Source organism: Cystoisospora suis (genome assembly GCF_002600585.1).
Source record: "Cystoisospora suis strain Wien I chromosome Unknown contig_926, whole genome shotgun sequence".
NCBI classification, from domain to species: Eukaryota; Apicomplexa; class Conoidasida; order Eucoccidiorida; family Sarcocystidae; genus Cystoisospora; species Cystoisospora suis.
Window position 1 is genome coordinate 25,179 of NW_027153727.1, and position 17,294 is coordinate 42,472.

A 17,294-nucleotide genomic window follows, 5' to 3' on the forward strand; every position below is an offset into this window, starting at 1 on the left:
GCTTGCAAGGCGGTTATGAGAACGTTTTGGAAATGCAGACGTGACGGTGTTCAACGACTGCAGTTGGCGCCGCCACCGTAGCGGTTCGTTGTCTGTTTACTGCAGTCGCAAATCTTCTCCGGGCACAATCTATCCAGGTAATGGCTAACAAACTTGTTTTGTGTAGTCGGCAGGGGAATGCGAGCACTAGGCACTGCTTTCTACGTTCACCGGAAGCGTGGAAATTGCTTGGACAAAGAACGAGCAGCCCCTTGGGTGCGCAGTGCAATGTACCAGAGCGTCGGTGCCTCAACAGGTGCTGCACTGCAGCTAACGGTCGTTCGAGCTATGTGCTTGCCTGGATGTCTGAATGTGTGTACGTGCTTCTGTGATTCACATGCCGTGGTTCTCTCTGTAGCCGAGCCGGGCTGCCAGTCTGTTTCGTCAGTGGTCCGAGTCGTTTGGTGTGACCATCCTGTTTAGCGAGAGGTGCAGACCACGCCGCAGTCCCGGAGTCTGACCGAAGCCAGTGTCGTTTCCAGGACCCTCGTCTCTGCTTTTTGTGCAGGGCACGCAGTGTGTTCGAACGCGCGCTCGGGGTCGACTACCAGAATACAACGTTATGGCTCAAGTACATCGAGATGGAGTCGAAGAATAAGTTCATCAACAGCTGCCGAAATTTGTTTGACCGTGTCTGCCTCCTCCTTCCGCGCCAGGAACAATTCTGGTATAAGTATGCTCACATGGAGGAACTGCTTGGCAACTACGCAGGTAAGGGAGAAACCTGGGTTGTCTTCGCCTGATGCTGAACGGCATATCGTAGTAAGGTAAAGAAGTTCAGGCCGGTTTTGGACTGTAACTAAGTCGTGACAAAGCTTAGAGGAAGAAGGGTTTTCTAGAAGTGAGAACAGGATTCTTGGAGTGTCCTACAGACATTGTCCAACAAGGATTGATCCTCAGTTCATTGTAGAGGTAGGATTCGTTTCTTCTCTCCCGGCTGGAGCCTTGGTCATCAATCACGTTATTGCCCCGGTGGTGACGCTGCGGGCCGAGCAAAGCGTCCAGCCGACAGTGTCACGAGATGAGCTGACTAGAGTTGCGTTTCCCGTCGTGTCCGCGATTGCAGCCTGCGTATGAGGGCTCTTAAGACCAGCAGGGCGAGAGGAATAGACTTCACTTCCTCCGTTGCACACTTTCGCCGACAGGCCACCCGGGAAATGCATTTGCACGTTAAGTTTCAACAGCCTGTTCTAGTGCAGGCATGCGTGCTTGTCGCTCGCGAGTTGCTGTGGTGCCACTGTGCGGCAGGTGCTCGGAATGTCTATGAACGGTGGATGGAGTGGAATCCAAGCGACAAAGGCTGGATGCTGTACATACACTTCGAGGAACGGTGCAAAGAACTGGAGCGCGCTCGTAAAGTGTTCGAAAAGTATGCTGTACTGATACTCAGATTGCCGTTCTCAGAGCACACGAAAGGCGCAGCGAATAGTGGAGGGTGTCACACCGCTCGGTTAGTCTGCAGTCTGTTCAGCTGTAGTAGAGTACAGTCAGAACAAGGGCTGTTCCTTGGCTTTCGACGAAGCTTCTTTCTCCGGTGAAGCAGTTACCTGTGCGCTTTTCTTGCTGTGGTTGGAGAACCGAGATACCCGTACTAGACGCATACTCTGGATAAGCTTGAAGAGCTTTGGAGCGACTGTCCGAGTGTTTCTTGCACTCCGTTTTGACGCAGGGAGCAAGAATACGTCTTAGGACTTCTGTGGTTCTCGGACTCGCAGCTGGGGTCGTTTGATCAGTATAGTGTTTTGGTGGAGGCAGGTTAAGTTCTGCGCAATCAGACCTGTGTCCGCGGCCTTACAGGTAAAGCGGGATGCCTTCTAGGTCTGGACTTCCGTAGCTAACGTGTTCTTTTATACGCAGGTACTTAAGCAATCGCCCGTCGCAAGAAGCCTTCCTGCGGTTTTGCAAGTTCGAAGAAAGACACAAGAACATCCCCAGAGCTCGAGCAGGTTTTGAGAAAGCGGTAGGTACCTCCAAGGCTTGCTCGTCTTCGGGTGGTCGCGAAACCTGGGCGCTCATCTACTGCTGTCACATGACGGGACTCTTTTGACAGAACCTACACATTGCGGCGTCCGACCTCCTCGGCTGCACTGTAGCATACTTTGGGGTGTAACCCGCCGCCGCTCGAGAGACTGCTTTGTTCATTGTCTCGAAGTGTGCGCCTCGCCTCGGGACGCCGGGGTGTGTCCTTTGGACAGACGCTAAATTTTCAGAGACTGGGTGCATTTCTTCAACAGAAGCCGTGTTCAGCCGGGCACGCGCGTCTCCGCTGTGGCTGTACGAAGGTGCACAGGTGCTTGGTGCGAAAAACAAAAAAATCAAGCTTTTCTTCTCTGCCTTTCATCAAAAAAATAAACCACACAGTTTTCAAAGAGGCAGCTTGCAGACTGAGTGTTGATTGTCCCTTGCGTCGCAGATTGAACTGCTTCCGGAGGACATGCTAGACGAGGCTTTCTACATCAAGTTTGCTCAGTTTGAAGAACGGCAGAGGGAAACTGAAAGGTAGTTGAAGGGAAGGGAACAGTTACGTCCGTACATTTCGTCAGCAGGTTTCGTCAGCTGCATGCTGGTACGACCGTCAAGGTTCTCTTGATGTTCTGTGCTCTTGGTGTGCCGGCGAAGGCAGCGGGATGCATGTGGGTCTGTTCTGTGCGCTTCATTGGGCCGCACTCCTCATCTGGTCTGTCTAATTGCGTCTCCCGCGCAACGCTGCACGACAGCAGCTAAATGTTCAAGAGGCTGGGCTGTGGTTTGTCATTCCGTTGGGTTTGTACGTCCGGCAGCCAAGCCGGAGGCCATCTGCCAGAGCGCTTCTCTCTCATCAGTGACATATTGAGACTGCGTTTCCTGGACGGAGAGTTGCTAATACTGCAGAGACGGCTAACTAGGCGCCCGCCACCCTGAGTCTCCCACGATGGGACCCAAGAGAGCGTGGGACTTCGGCGGCTCAGGGATTGCTTTGTCGATGGTGTGGATCGTGCTGCTCGGTCTGGCTTTATGGACTGTGTTTCTAGGGCGAAGGTTATTTATCAGCAGGCACTCGAGCGGCTGCCTAAAGGCGAATCAGACGTTCTCTACGAAAAATATGTCACCTTTCAGAAGCAGTTTGGCGACAAGTAGGCCGCTCCTCTAGCCATCTGAGAACCAGTTCCTTCTGTCTCGTTGAGCCCTTTTTTCAAGAAGCATGCGCGCGGCACTCAACTTGGGTCGTGGTTTCCGTGTTGTCATAGTGCTGGGTGTCCCGAAAACAGTTTCTTGTTTGTTTTCGACCTTCTGCTGCGACCGTAGCTTCGGACACAACGACTGCATAGTTTTTGTGCTCCTGGTATTTGCGATAGTTTTTTTCACGTACAGTCTTCCCTGACTGGATAGGTGTGTGGAAATTGTGGCAAAAACAGGCGTCCGTCTCCGTGACTAGGCTTGGTCCATTTTCAGTGGGTCTGCTGTCCGTAGACGCTGATCCCGAATATTTACGCACTACTGTAACTGCTTCTTGAAAGACAAGTATAGATACGGTAAGGGGACTGAGTGAAATATTCAAATGGCTGAAGTAACTTGAGTGCGCCTGCGTCACTGTGGCCCCTGTACGCGACCTGCCCTTGTTTGGCCATACTGTGTCAGGCTTCACGCGCGTCGCTGTGTGAGCTGTTGTGCCGTATCCCGGGACCGGACCGAAATAGATGACACGATCCCTCAGGATTGTAGGCCTCCTTGGATGTATTCTCGGGGTAACGGTTGTTGCATGCGATGATCCTGTCTTGCCTTGGCTGGCCTCCGCGTACCGGCCTGGTGACTACAGGCTTCGCAGGATTGTGACCCTCATACGTAGCCCGATGTGGAAACATGGACACACTCCAGTGTTTACGTAGTCAGTTATCGCTGCTCTTGGAATAAGGCTGTCGCTGCTGCATACATGAACAAGTAGACTCCAAGGCCGCATGCGTCTCACCGGCGGCCCAACTATGACCTGAGGGAGACTTCCTCAGATTGATGCTGTTGTTGGCAAGTTGACCGTGCAGGCGGAAATCAAAGAGAGTCTCTTTGTTCGTGATTTTTCTCAGAGAAGGCATCGAGGACACGGTGCTGTCAAAGCGGGCTTTTGTGTATGAGGAGGAACTCCACAAGAACTCGCTGAACTACGACTGCTGGATTGACTACATTCGGCTGGAGGAAAGTCGAGGCGACATCGACAAGATCCGCAACACCTACGAGCGTGCTTTGGCAAATGTGCCACCTGTAGCCGAGAAACGCTGCTGGAAACGGTACGTTCTGTGAGGCAGAGTAGATATGCAAGGAAAGGCTTTTTTGCAGCGTGTTAGGATCTGTTGTGCGGTGTGGAGTTTGTAGGCAATGCCGCGTTGTGTGTCTTACTTTCTTGTCGTTGTCTCGGCTTTACGTTGCCTGAAGGACAGCTTCCTGAGCCGTTGCACGGGTGCCAGACTTGTGAGCGGCTACCCATGTTTCGTCTCTTCTTCATGCCGGTGCTTGTGCGTTAGAAGTGGGTCGGCGCGGGCCCGTACCTGTCCGGATGCGTGTACTGGCTTTTTGGTATGTCTTCAGGCAGGCATACTCAGTTTCTGGCTCTGCACCAAGGTTCAGCAGCAGGCCGCTATGCCAGCAGTTACACGAATGTGTCATTAGTATAAGCCAGGTATACTCACGTATCTGCTTTGGCTGAGCATTTCTGGTTGCCTGTTTAGCGTCGCAGTGATTGCGGTGTGGTTGGAAACGTGGGCGGCCTATGCCTTTAGCGTGGAACCATCTAACTGGATAAGAAGACGCTCTCGCAATTGTGGACAGATATGTCGTTTTTTGACCGGCACCGTGTCAGTCATTGAACTGTTTCTCCATTCGTGTTTGGTTTTAGAGAGTCGTTTTCTGCGGCGTTCGTCTCCCCGAATTCAGAACCTGGCCAGAGTACATTCATCGGGGACAAGGGCGCACCTTCTTCTTATCTCCCTGGCGTTTCTGACGATCCTGTATTCCTCCTAGGCTAGTATCTCTCTTCTTATGCATGCATACTGCTTCGGTCGCGCAGGGACCGGATCTTGGCGTATCTGCAGTCACTGGATCATCCGTGTTTCTCAGGTATGTGTACATCTGGATCTGCTACGCGTTGTTCGAGGAGCTCCAGGCAAACGACATCGCACGGTGTCGGGAAGTTTATCAGAAAATGACTGAGGTGATTCCACACAAGAAATTCTCCTTCGCCAAGGTCTGGTCTCTCTACGCGAGCTTCGAAGTAAGAGCGCCATCTGCATACCGCTCTCTATCCGCACACGTGCACCAGATGCAGGTGTGAACTTCACGTCGTTGCCTGATGGAAGTGGCGTCTCCCATGCTTCCTAGCATTCGGTCCTGTACACACCAGTGTGATTACAGGTACGCTTTGTTTCAGTAGGAGAATGGAGTATGGGTCCTTTGTTCTAGGAAGAGAAAGAAAGATGGGATCAGCTTTTTGTTTGTTTTCCGCACTTGTGCTCTGTATTCCAGTTCCGTGCTCCTGCAAAACAAAGCGCGCGTGCGGGGTGCCGTGAACCCTACAGGCTTTGTGCCTAGGGTCGTGTTCTCTTAGAGTGAAAGTACGCTCAGCATATACGTGTACAGCTACCCACTATGCACATGCTTCCTTTCGGGTTGCATCGTATCTCCGTCTATTGTGCCCCACTTCTGTCTCCGCTGTACTCGGGCGCACGAGGAGACAAAGAAAGAAAAACCGAGCCAGGCGTCATGGTGTTTGCTAGGTTGTTCCTCTCTATTAGGTCCGACAGCTTGATTTGAATCGGGCCCGGAGAATCTTTGGACGGGCGATTGCAGAGTGCGGGAAGCCAAAGATTTTCGTTGCGTACGCCCAGCTTGAACTGCGACTCGGTAATATTGACCGTTGCCGTCAGATCTATGCGAAGTTCATTGAGCTCCACCCCTTCAACCCTAGGGTAAGGGGTCAGTTCTCTTGAACAAAGAACGGCGAAAATGTCTAAAGTACAGACGAGGAGGGATTCAAAGCAAAAGAAAGAAGCTACCCCGCGCAAGGCACGGGCAGCCGGGTAACATTTCCGTCAAATACGGGAGCGCGTACCAGGGAATAGTGCAATTGCTGCCTGTTTCTGATCTAGCGGTCTTTTAGAAGGTGAAGTAGTTTGGCTCGCATTGCGTCACTCAGGATAGACCGACCGGCCCACGTCTGCTGTGAATGGATGGCCCGCTAGAACCTGTCCAGAATACCAAGGCTGCTTTTTATGGGGCGGTGTGCAAAGCACAGTGACTACGGCGGAGACATGAAAAGCTGCTAGGAACTTTCTTCCTTGAGCCACAAGGGGGACTGAGCGAAAGGCGGATTCTTTTCTCATCCTAGTTCCTTCCCGCTGAGGCGCGCGAGGGCCAAACTGTGGAGTTCTGTGCCCGAGATCTACACGTGGATATGTCCGCAAAAGCGATGTGTGCCTCTCACTTCAGGTAATGTCACATGTCCTTGTTGGCACAATACTTGTATATTGGATTAAAGCTGTCATCACTGCTTCAACAAAGGGGAGTCGTTAGAGACAGGCACATTTTCTAGGACAGTTTACTATGCTTTCCGGAAGCCCTCTCCTCTCTGGTTACTGTTCAGGCGTGGATTGCGATGATTGACCTTGAGATGGTGGCCGAGGAGCAAGAGCGCACACGGGCGCTGTGCGAGCTTGCCATTAGCATGGAACAAATGGATATGCCTGAGCTGGTGTGTTAGTCTGTCACCTTCTCCGTCTTCAATCTTGCTGAGGTCACGTGTCTAAGTGCGGTTCGCTGCTTGCGCCATTGATCAGCTAGAACTGAGAGTGTTGCGTGTTCGACAGCGCCTAGATGTGGTTCATGGCCGCTCCATCAGATCAATGCGCTGTCGACCACGTGTGTGGGATCTGCGTCTATGGCAGGATGTTGTTGCCGCATCGGCTTCCCCAGAAATCTGAGTTTTTTGTGAGCTGCGCGCGCATGTCCAGCAAGATTCGTAGAGATGCGCGGCTTCCCTCCGTGGTGCTGTGAGCGCGAGCTTGCCCTGNNGCACGGTTCAGCACTGATTCCTGTTCAATGCCCCTCGGCAAAACGTTTGCGTCTCTTGGGAAGAATGCTGACTAGTGGTCCAGGAATCAGTGCTGAACCGTGCATGACGGAGGGCATAGTAGCTTGGTTGGAGTGGTAACTGCAAATCTAGAGCTTGTTCGAGGCTCAGATTCCGACCCTGCACTCTTTTCTTACACCATGTTAGCGTCCTTGTTCAAGCAACGGACGACAGTAGGAATACCATGAGCCATTAGTGAAGTGCAGTGGTATCTTGGCTACACAATTTTTACCCGATGGCGACGTTGCACACTTGGCAGCACCGTTGATGTTTACTCCGATCGTCACGGTGAACTATAGCGTTCTCGGGGAACAATCCGTGTGCAGCGTAGAGGTCGTTGCGATGTGTGCTCGACCCTGCTATCCCATGTCCATCTGCCTCAACAACTGAGGTCGGGGACTGTTGCGCGGTGTTTTTCAGCTGTGGAAGACATACATTGACCTGGAAATAGGATGGGGCGCTTTGGATCGCGCTCGGAATCTCTACGAGCGCTTGGTGGAGAAGACGCAGCATGTGAAGGTCTTCAAAAGCTATGCCGACTTTGAGTGGCGTGTTGCGGAAGACGTTGCCAATTCACGCAAGGTACTGAACTTTACCGTGGGCTGGAGGGTCAGTTGCTTACTGTCGGGACGAGATGTCAGAGGTCTCACACAGGTTCTATCTTCTCTGTCAACGCAGTGTTGTGCCCGGCCGTTGTGCGAGTTTCGCAGTAAATGTGCTTGGCTCTTCTCAGCAATTGTATATGAAGAGTTGCCCCCCCGATGTCAGAGAAGGGTCAGCTCCGCGTGGTACTCATAGCAAGCATAGCTATTTTCCTAGAGGTTGCGCTCCCGTTGGGTCATCTTTGCTCCAAGGAAGCTGCAAAGCTGCAATGACAACGGTGAAAGTTCGAGGGCGCTCGTCGATAGGCTGCATTTCTACGGCGTTGCTTAGCCGGCACGAGGACAGAAATAGAACTACGGTGACGCATGCGCTACAATGTAGACAGCACCCATATCTCAGCTTGTCGTGTGCTTGTCTCCCACGTCGGTCTTGACAAGGGGGCGTACGCCTCGTGCATGTTGGGATCAGAATTTATTTCGACCAAGTACAAAACTCACCACCTGGATGCATCGCTGGTGACATTTCATCAACAGGGCAGGTGTACAGGTCGGGGCGGTTTGTTCCACAAACGTCATGCTCGTAGCCTGAACCTGTGCTGAGACTTTTTTCAACACAGCACTGCGTGCGCTGAGGGACACGTGCCGGTTGCAGGTACTCCAGCGCGGTATCGAGGTTTGCAAGAGTAACAGCGCGGACGCAGAGCGCGCATCCCTTTTAGAGGTAAGCTCGACGTTAGGCAGACATCAGGTTTCGCCAGTTTGTTCCCACAGGACTCGAAGGCTGAAATTTCTGTCTCGGTACCCCATTGTGTGAGTCTGCCTTTTGGCGCGTTGTGGGTCTCCAAGTGTGTTTCAGAGAAAATGAATGCTTAGCCGCAAGTTAGCGTCTAAACATTCATTAAGTTAGCGTCTAACAAAAGCCGACGCCCACGGACATTTTTGTGCCTGCATGTGTGGGAAAGCACACCAACTGGGTAGGTTGAAGGACGAAGATCCCGACTAGCAATAAGAGGCGGATTCAACAGAGTGAAATTGGTGAGGTGTGCCTCTGTGCTGTTGTTCTGTACCATCGGTCTTTTTCATTTCTCCGTGCATGGGAAGATAGATCACACGTTTGTTTCTATTGCACCTTCCTCTCAAGCAAGACAGACTTGACATGATTAGTCCGGGCGGCAGTTTTCCCCAACGGAAGCTCGGGTCTTTCAACCGAGGCTTGGTGGGGTGTCGGACAATCTTGTGTCATTCGTCTTCTCGAGCCTTCTGTTTATCTGCGTCAGCACTGGCTAAGCTTAGAACGTGAAGGCGGGGACGCGGAGGCGATCGCACGGGTGTTCAACATGCTGCCGAAAAAAGTCAAAAAGATGCGTGTGGAAAAGGACGAGGAAACGGGCGAAGAAACTGCCGTGGAGACGATTGCTTTTGTCTTCCCTGACGATCCAGGAAGCGTTGCGGTGAGGAAACGAAGCGCAGCATGTCTTCAGCCATCAGCGTATCTCGTGTGCAGGCAGACGGATTCTCCCTCTTCGACAGAATGTCTCCACCATTTACGTATCACTCGACGGGCTGCCCAGTCTGAGAGTGACGCAGTGTGCGGGCTGGACAGCGAACACTGCCTGGTATTGTTGAGGCTTCCTTCACGTGCTGACGCGTGTACACGTTTTTCACAAAAGCAAGAAATGTAGGGACTGCGCAAATTTTTGCGTCCACGAGAAATGTAGGAAAGAGAATCGGTTTTTCAGGCCGATAGCAATACCCGGAAGGCGGCTATTGTAAGCCTTGTGCTCCTGAATCTGTATTTTTTTCAGAACCTGAAGATTCTTCAGGCCGCGAAGTTGTGGAAGAGAAAACAGGCGGCTGGAGTTTAGGATCAAATGAAGGGAAGGTGCGTGGGGGACGGGGTCATATCTGCACTTTTCCGTCAAGACAGGTGTCCGGTTTGGTTGCAATGCTTTGGAAAGACTAACTGATGTGATGTTGTCGTGCCCCGCTCTGGAGGCGTACAGGGCAGCTTACCCTTTTGTGTTGCTCAGGTAATGTGTTTGCGCTTGCTATGCTGTTCCATGCCTGGTGTGGTGACGCTGGCATTCCAAGCTTTCTCAAGTACAAGGCCGTTAAAAAAACTGCACTTGTTTTGTTATTGCTTTGAGTATGACTGGCCTTGATCATGGCCGGGACAGCTCGCGGATTTTTACCACAGCAGCGACTATTCTACAGGTCGCGAGTAGCCAAGAGATCCAGCAGTGTGTATCTCCGTAGGTTTATCAGGGAGTCGCTCAGGAAAGTGTCCGTATCAGGGCTGTGGTGTCCCACGTCAAAAGCAGCAGTCCAGCGAATGGGAAGTCACGTCTCGGCGAGGACCGGAGGTCGCTGAACAACGGAAATGGCGAAAGAGAACGCTGGAACGCCAGCGGGCCAGCTGTGCTCTTCGGGAACAAATGACCCGGGATGTATGGACTCTAGGCGCGGTCGCCGCGTGTCCATACATCGAAGTTCAGTTGTTGCCGAAAGGCGGCAAGTGGTGGTGTTCGCTCTGTCGTGACAGAGCGTGGAGGCCGAAAAGCAAATAGGGGAGCTTGTGCTACTCCTCTTCATGATCCAGTATTCGGCACCGGCTGAACTGTTCCACTACGAGCAGCATACCGGAATAGGATGATAGGATCTAACCCTGAGGCGCGCGTGGAATATTTGGACTGCCGGGGCACCTCGGTGACACATTTGGCGGAGTATTTTTTTGTCGTATTCGGCTTCCTGGTTACACCGTGTCCGTACTGGATGTCTGTTTGATGGGACAAACTGACAAATGAAGATGCTGCAGCTCACACCTACATTCAGTTGCACATACTTGGGATACCAAGACCCACAGCAAGTCTGTTGTCCGGCATGCAGGCGACTCTTCTAGAGCTCAGTTTAGACAATAGTCCGAACGTTATGACAGATAGTGGCGGTTTACAATGGCCAAGAAGTCCGACGTTATTGTTTGCATAGAGAGACATGAATAGTCTGAGGTCTCCACTCGCAAGACCCGCCCCTTCACTGCCTTGTGGCGGGCGCGGTCGAAAAAGCTAGCTCCATTTAACCTGAGATACACTCCACGAAACACAGCACGTGGACGTCACATGTGGAAAACAACCGAGTTCTCACCCAACAGGGTCATCGGGTCTCCGAATGTATCCTTCACAGCTCAGGAGAACTACCTCGGCGCGGGATATCCTTGGACAAGAGGCCAGGTGCATTAAGACACGATGCTCACGACCAGTGGGACACCGACACATCTGGTTCTTTCGTACCATCCATCATACAAGGAAGGCGACAGTCAACATATAGTGCGCTCTTCACCCCCTTCCTCCTCGAGCGGCTCCCGCGTGACAGCTTTCCTTTGGCTCGGCTGCTCGATCCCGTTCCTTCTTTTCGAGAGGCTCCCCCAAAGCTCACACGATCCCAGTGCACGCTATTTTGTTCTTGATGTCGCAGCCGCACCGGCGAGTGCTAACGCACACCCTGCGGTGGATGAAGGGCTCGCTGCATCCATCGACAGCAGGTCTCTCCGACCGTCACACATCAGTGCCGGCGGGTGACGCCCCGAGCGGTAAACACTTTTTGAAATACCAATCACGGGTGCGCTACCTTCGGAGATTGAAGCGGTGCGTTTCCTTCACTCCTACAGGATAGCTGTCTATGCCACTGTGGGAGACAAGTATAGGTGAGCTGGAGTCACTTCCACAAGAAAAGTCGCTTTCGCGCTCTCTACGGACAAACGCCCTAGATTTCACAGCAACGCATCCACCTATGTTCTGCAGGAAACCTCGTACCGTGGAGAATACAACAATGAACCCGCAGTCTTGCTCAAGTGTAACGACAGAACCAAGCAGGCTGCTCGATGAGCAGTTTCGCTGTGCAGAATGAAGCTGACCAACCCCCGAACGGAGGTCAGGGGGACTCCGATACCTTGCAATGGACAGCGCTAGAAGCAGAGGCGACAGGAAAGAACGATGAAAAGAGGAACCAGCGGACAACCCAGCAGCTGAGAACGGGAAGCCCAAAAAGGGAGCGCCAAATCACAGCATTGGAGACAACGTCCGTTCCTCAAGAATAGGCGAGGCAAGCGAAACAGAAAGAGGAGAAGAGGGAGAAGAAGACGGTGACGAAAAAGATGAAAAAGAAGACAAACTGGGGGAAATCTGTACGCTCTTCATGCTAGCGTCGCGAACCCGGGCTCCATGTTCTCTCTCGTGTCGAGGACCTGTGCTAGGCGGAACTCTGGTCTCCACGCAGGTGGACTTCCGACCCCTTGAGGCCCCGGTAATGGTGCAGGACCATGTCCGCCTTTCTTCAACATGAACGCGTTCGCGTTCTTCTGTTAAGCTACCCCAGTGCGGTGGCATTTGTCCCCTTCCTCTATGTCTCTCCCCCCCTTCAGGCGCTCTCCATCGCTGCCGAGATTCCCTGCTCTCTCTATGTGGGCGTGGGCTCTCTCCCGGAGAACAAGACGAGTCTAGCTCTGTGTCCGTCACTCTACAAGACGCAACCTCTTTTTGCAGTTGATCGTCTACTTCCTCTCCTCCCGAATTTTTTTCCGTGCATGCTTCCTCTCCTCCCACTCCTAGATCATCCCCTCTAGTGGTACTACTGGTTTTCAGTCTGCCAGCACGGCGGCGCGAAACTGGTCTCGACAAAAATGAAGAATTCGGTGCTTCGTCGATACTCTGCTCTGCACTACAACCACTATAACTAGAAAAGCAATGCAGTTCCCCTCTTCCATGCTCGTTCGCCCACATGCCCTCCTGCTCCTCTGTTTTTTGACTCAGCCAATAAGTGCCGATTCTTTGTTCTCCTTCCTTGGCAGTACGGCTTCTTCGAGTGTCACCTGTTCTCCAGTCGTTTCTGCCGGGAAAACCGAGAACCTCGCGATTGGGTGACGACTCGCCTTCGTCTCTGCTTACCCGTAACGATTCACTAGCCTGCTCGGAACAAGTTCTTCTTGTTGCAGTAGTAGACGAAGCCGAGCTTGATTTTCCATCTTTCCTGCCCTCCGTTTTCGACACAGGTAAGAAAGGAACGAGCGCTCGGCTAGGTTGCGTGTGGGAATGGGGAATATTGTCATGCTTCTTAGGTGAGATAAGCCGCTCATGAAAACCCTCATGCTCGATTCGCGTAGAGCGAAAGTTTCCAGGCCGACACAATGAACGCTCCTGTGCCGCGTCTGTCACGGTTGGGGCAAAGCGTCTCCGCCCCAGTGAAGCAGGACCATCGCTTCTGGACGCTTCTTCACTGTTCTCGCCTCGCTCAAGTCGACCGGTCTGTGCAGCCGAAAGTGGGAGACGGAATGGCCGCTCCCATTCTGACTCAAGAAAGTCATTCGTGTCTACAACTCGACTTAAAAGGAGGAGGGGATATACAGAATCCACCCCGCTTCGAGAGGCACACGCTTCCGTGTCTTTGGAGCTCTCCTGTACTTCAGGAAGAGGGACGCAGGAGGAATGACTAATCGACGAAGAGACAGAAATCTCACAATCTGCACTGTGTCCACTATATTCCCGCCTCAAGTGTGTAACACCGCGCGCTCCCATGGCTGCTTCGAGAACAGCACCGCCTCGTACCCGAGAAAGGCAGCTGTTGCCCAGCGGTTCGCGATCTTCTCGACAGTCTAGAAGACCAGCTTCTTCCTGCTTTTTCCAAAGACGTGACGTGGTCTCATCCTCCTGTAAACCTAGAGCCGTCAGAGTCTCACCTGTCGCTGAACGGGTAGATTCGCCGCCGTTGTCGCGTGCGGAGGCAGTTTTCAGCGGCGTCTCTTCCTCTGTGGTAGGCCGGCTCTGCAGGGAAGATGTGTACACTGTGTGTCCCGAAGAAGGCGCCTTTCCGGTCGGCGCGTCCCCTGTGCTGCTGCTCTTCTTGTCTTCCTCTTTCGTCTCAAGAGAGTCCGGCAGCTGTGTCAGCTTCGTGGCATCAGTGAAAAGCTGCTGGTCTTCTTCGCCTCCTTCTTCAGGGTCACCTCTGAGTGTTCTTCTCTTCCCCTCCTCCACTCCCCCATCTGTTCTCACAGAAGACTCACCCCCTTCCTTTTCCCTGCCAGATTCTCCTTTTCTCTGCATGTGCTTCACTTTTCTCCCGCCGTCAGCTCCGTCGTCCCGTGTGCGACTCATTTCCCGCCCACCGTTTCCGGCGATGCGCCCGCATGGTTTGCCTGCTTCCTCCATTTGCAGTTTGCCTCGACCCCAGCAAATTTTCCCCTGTTCCGCTACGCCGTCTCTTTGATCACCGGTGCACTGCAGCGTGTTTACAGAGCTTTCTTTGAGACATCTCTCGAGTTCTTCTACTCTCCTCTCGAGAACCTCCCGTGCCTGCATCAGAGATCCAACCGACAATCGCAGCCTTTGACATTCTGTCCGCAGCTCGTCTCGCTCTCGGATTGCTTTAGCCCGCTCCGCCTCAATCTCTCGGAGAACAGGATCCACATCTCTATCTGTTCTGTGCCCTCGTTCCTCTGCGCCTCCTGGAAGCAGCGACGTTTCGCGTCCTCCACGTAGTGATTTTTCCCGAAGGGAAGAAATGTGACACTGCTCGGGATTCGTCGCTATTAACCACGGCAGTGGATCGATTCCTGAAACCAGGCCACCTCGGCTCCGGTCTAACATCGCTTGCTGCTGCAAGCGAAGCATTTTTAGCTCCACTTCTGCCAGTTGTTTCTGCATCGAGTCTGCTGTGTGGACGAGAGTGTGAAGGAGAACTGCGCACTGGTGGCAAGATGTGTCTCCCGGCGTGATCTCTCCATTTGAGGGTAGGCCGTCAATGAGCTCCTTCTTGGCCGGCTCACGTTTTTCCTCGTGAAGGCCCTCTTCTTCAACGTTGCCTGTGTGGCCCCCGCAGTCCGCTTCACTGTTGCAGTCTCTTCCACTCTTGTCGTCTTGCCCTTTCTTTTCTTTGGAACAAACCGGCCCGGCACAAGACGAACACGCCACGGCAGCTGCGGCTCCCTGGACGTGACGTGGCTGCAAGGAATTGCTTGCATTCGCATCCCCGTTCCCTCCTTCGGCCTTCGCTCCTGCCGTAAGGGAGGAGCGCGTCGATGAACCGGTGGCGACAGAGGGGTTCACCGAACCTGTACCGGGACCACCAGAAACAAAAGATGTCGGAGAAGCAGAAACACAGTCGACACACGGACAGGTCCCGGAGACAGCAACACCACCCCGATCGCACTGGAGTGGAGATGCGCGACCCCTCTCCGGTGTCCGCACGGACAAGGAAGCTGAGGAACCGTTCTCGCTATTCAATGGCACCGGTAGAGAGCGGACTTTTGACAGGCGCGCACTCTCCGGACGCCGACGAGAACGACAGCCGGCATTCCGAGTCTCGGACATCGTGCAAGGTGTACATACTCCCGGAGGCGACAGCCGATCGGCAGATACCGGTGAGAGCGTTGGTGGAGAGAGGCGCGGGGTGTAGCTGACTTTCTCGGGGCTGACCAGCGAGGGAGTCTGCCGTAAGCAATTCCTTCTTGTAGTGCAACCCGCAGCGGTTGTGGAAAATGTGAAGCCAAGAAGCTGGGCGCTCTCTCCTTTCCCTTGCGCAACTGGCAGACCTTCATGCAGAGTTCCCACTTTGTGTAACGGAGGCACAACTACAGTCCGAGCACCTGCAAAGCTACCTTTCTGTGAAGATAGTCCAGGGCGGCTTTTGTCGGAGTAAAAGGACACGCAGTCGCGCTTGTCCGAAGAGAACTGTGAAAAACGTTCAGCATCCTGAAACAGGGCATTAGCGCAGTGGTTACTGAAGACAGAACTAGAAGCCCCTTCTCTGGAAGAGGAGACAGGGGTGCTCTCCGACGAAAAAGACGACAGCACATTGCTGGACCTCTGTCGGAGCGTCCGGCCTTCCTCACGACGAGCCGGCCCGTCCTCGAACAGCAGTGCAGGAGTAAGCGGGAGGACAGCTGGGGAGCAAGGAAGGATCACAGGAGGTGGATTCAGAGAAGATAGAGCAACAGAAGAGTCACGATCCGAAGCCGTAGTCTCCTTGCTGGTGCTGGTCAAGTTATTGTCGTGCGGAAGCGGGCGATGGTACCTGACGACAGTGTCAGCTGGCAGTGAGTGAGCCTCAAAAGGCTCGCGAACTGCTGCAGGTGATGGCGTCCACCCGGATGCTGCTGGGGCTGCAGCTTCTTCGTACGAGATAGCTGAGCGAAAGAGAGGGAGGGACCGGCCTAGAGTCGGAAACAAATGAGAGCTGCGCTTTGGGCAGCGCGGCAGCTCGGAGTGAAAGAGGCCCGGGAAGGCAGTACGAGGGGCAGCAATTGAGGGCGCAGAAGTGTTCCACGAATCACAGGCTGCAGCTGTGCGTACGCTCCCGCTCTGCTGTTGCGGATAACAGTTCCGGATTTGCTCTTTCCCCGCTACGTGGTACACACCCGGCACCCAGGAGCACCTGTCGGGCGGCATCCAGAGATACAACGGAGAAGTTGGAGGGCCCGATGGCTGGCGGCCCGCGGCTGCCCGTGAGAGAAGAGAAAACCCTTTTATCGACTGTGCTTCGTCGATTGGTGACGTATCTCTCCCTTGACAACAGAAACGGCTTCCTGCCCGCTGCTGTGTCAGCTGCTGGAAAGTGCCCGAGATGCATCCTGAGTTATGTAGTGCCACACTAAAAAGAGGAGCTGCTCCGAGACCATGGCTGTCTGTCATCGCCAACTGTCGTCCCTGCGGCGTGAGCTCGGCGTGCTGATTCTCTCCGTGCGAACCAGAAGGCAACGTTGGCTGCTCCATTCTATTGAAAGGGTGTCGGCGGATTTTTGTCCCTGGAAGAGCGCAGCGGTGCGCAGACGAATGGTCACCGTACCTCTCGACCTGACGAGCAAAACCCAAGAAGGGAACTGAGTCGTTGGCCGCACCCGCCTTATACTGGCAGGCTAACATCTCGGGGTATCAATACTACCAGGGCTCCAAGGCGTGAAGTAAGGGGCGACTCTCCAGCAAAAGAGGATGGTGCTGACTTCAAAGAGATACCCATCCAGGTCTAGCAGTGGCTTCGGGAAGTTTTCACGACTCTTCCGAGCTCCTGCGTGGCCTTGGACTGCGATAGCAAAAACAGGAATGCGTCCCCGGCAGTCTGGAACGCAGACATATACTGGCACCGGTTTCACGACATGCCGATGCACCGCCGCCTGCGGGCAGGGACAACCTGTCGACAGCTAAGATAGACTGCGCATGCGCTGGGTTCAGGCGGGAAAGTACGGGCTTGCCCTGCACCTGAAGGTTGCGCTGGAGCTGCGATCATATTGTCAGAAGTGTTAACAGCAAAGGATTCTCACATGAGTCCATCGCACCCACCTACGGCTGGGACAGAGCAGAAGGCATTTTGCGCGGCCCGCGCGGACCCGCGCAGCCAGGCTGAATGGGTCCCGCGAACTCTGTGGGCAGGGAACGTCGGCAATCGCGCCTTCGAAGATTAAGCAGCTTGCCAGCTCGAAGCAAGCGTCGTTCCAGAGTGATATGAAGGGAAAAGAGCCGAAGAAATACCGCTCAGTGCAAAAAATAGACTGGAGAAGCCATTGACACTTGTCTTCG

The 17,294-nt window shown here is 53.6% G+C and overlaps 2 protein-coding genes across 2 annotated transcripts in view; one reads left to right on the forward strand and one right to left on the reverse strand.

The window, feature by feature from the left end:
• CSUI_002209 (crooked neck family 1 protein isoform) overlaps positions 1-10,361 on the forward strand; it is a 12,725-nt gene extending 2,364 nt beyond the window's left edge. The window contains exons 2-14 of the mRNA XM_068062411.1: positions 548-750; positions 1,234-1,408; positions 1,755-1,836; positions 2,453-2,538; positions 3,051-3,152; positions 4,098-4,298; positions 5,125-5,278; positions 5,799-5,972; positions 6,647-6,754; positions 7,553-7,714; positions 8,387-8,455; positions 8,991-9,185; positions 9,540-10,361. Of these exons, the coding sequence (XP_067925608.1) occupies positions 548-750; positions 1,234-1,408; positions 1,755-1,836; positions 2,453-2,538; positions 3,051-3,152; positions 4,098-4,298; positions 5,125-5,278; positions 5,799-5,972; positions 6,647-6,754; positions 7,553-7,714; positions 8,387-8,455; positions 8,991-9,185; positions 9,540-9,599 (1,771 nt within the window). The 3' untranslated portion in view covers positions 9,600-10,361. The remainder of the gene's footprint in view (positions 1-547; positions 751-1,233; positions 1,409-1,754; positions 1,837-2,452; positions 2,539-3,050; positions 3,153-4,097; positions 4,299-5,124; positions 5,279-5,798; positions 5,973-6,646; positions 6,755-7,552; positions 7,715-8,386; positions 8,456-8,990; positions 9,186-9,539) is intronic.
• Positions 10,362-10,590: 229 nt separating this feature from the next.
• CSUI_002210 (uncharacterized protein) lies at positions 10,591-17,294 on the reverse strand. The gene is made up of 2 exons (XM_068062412.1): positions 17,058-17,294; positions 10,591-16,574 (listed from the first exon to the last, which is right to left on the reverse strand). The coding sequence occupies exon 2, from the start codon at positions 16,491-16,493 to the stop codon at positions 11,790-11,792; it is 4,704 nt and encodes a 1,567-aa protein (XP_067925609.1). The 5' UTR covers positions 16,494-16,574; positions 17,058-17,294; the 3' UTR covers positions 10,591-11,789.

What these genes read in the sequence shown, in the direction of transcription:
- CSUI_002210 (XM_068062412.1), bottom strand. Translation starts at nt 16,493, where the DNA reads ATGGAGCAGCCAACGTTGCCTTCTGGTTCGCACGGAGAGAATCAGCAC.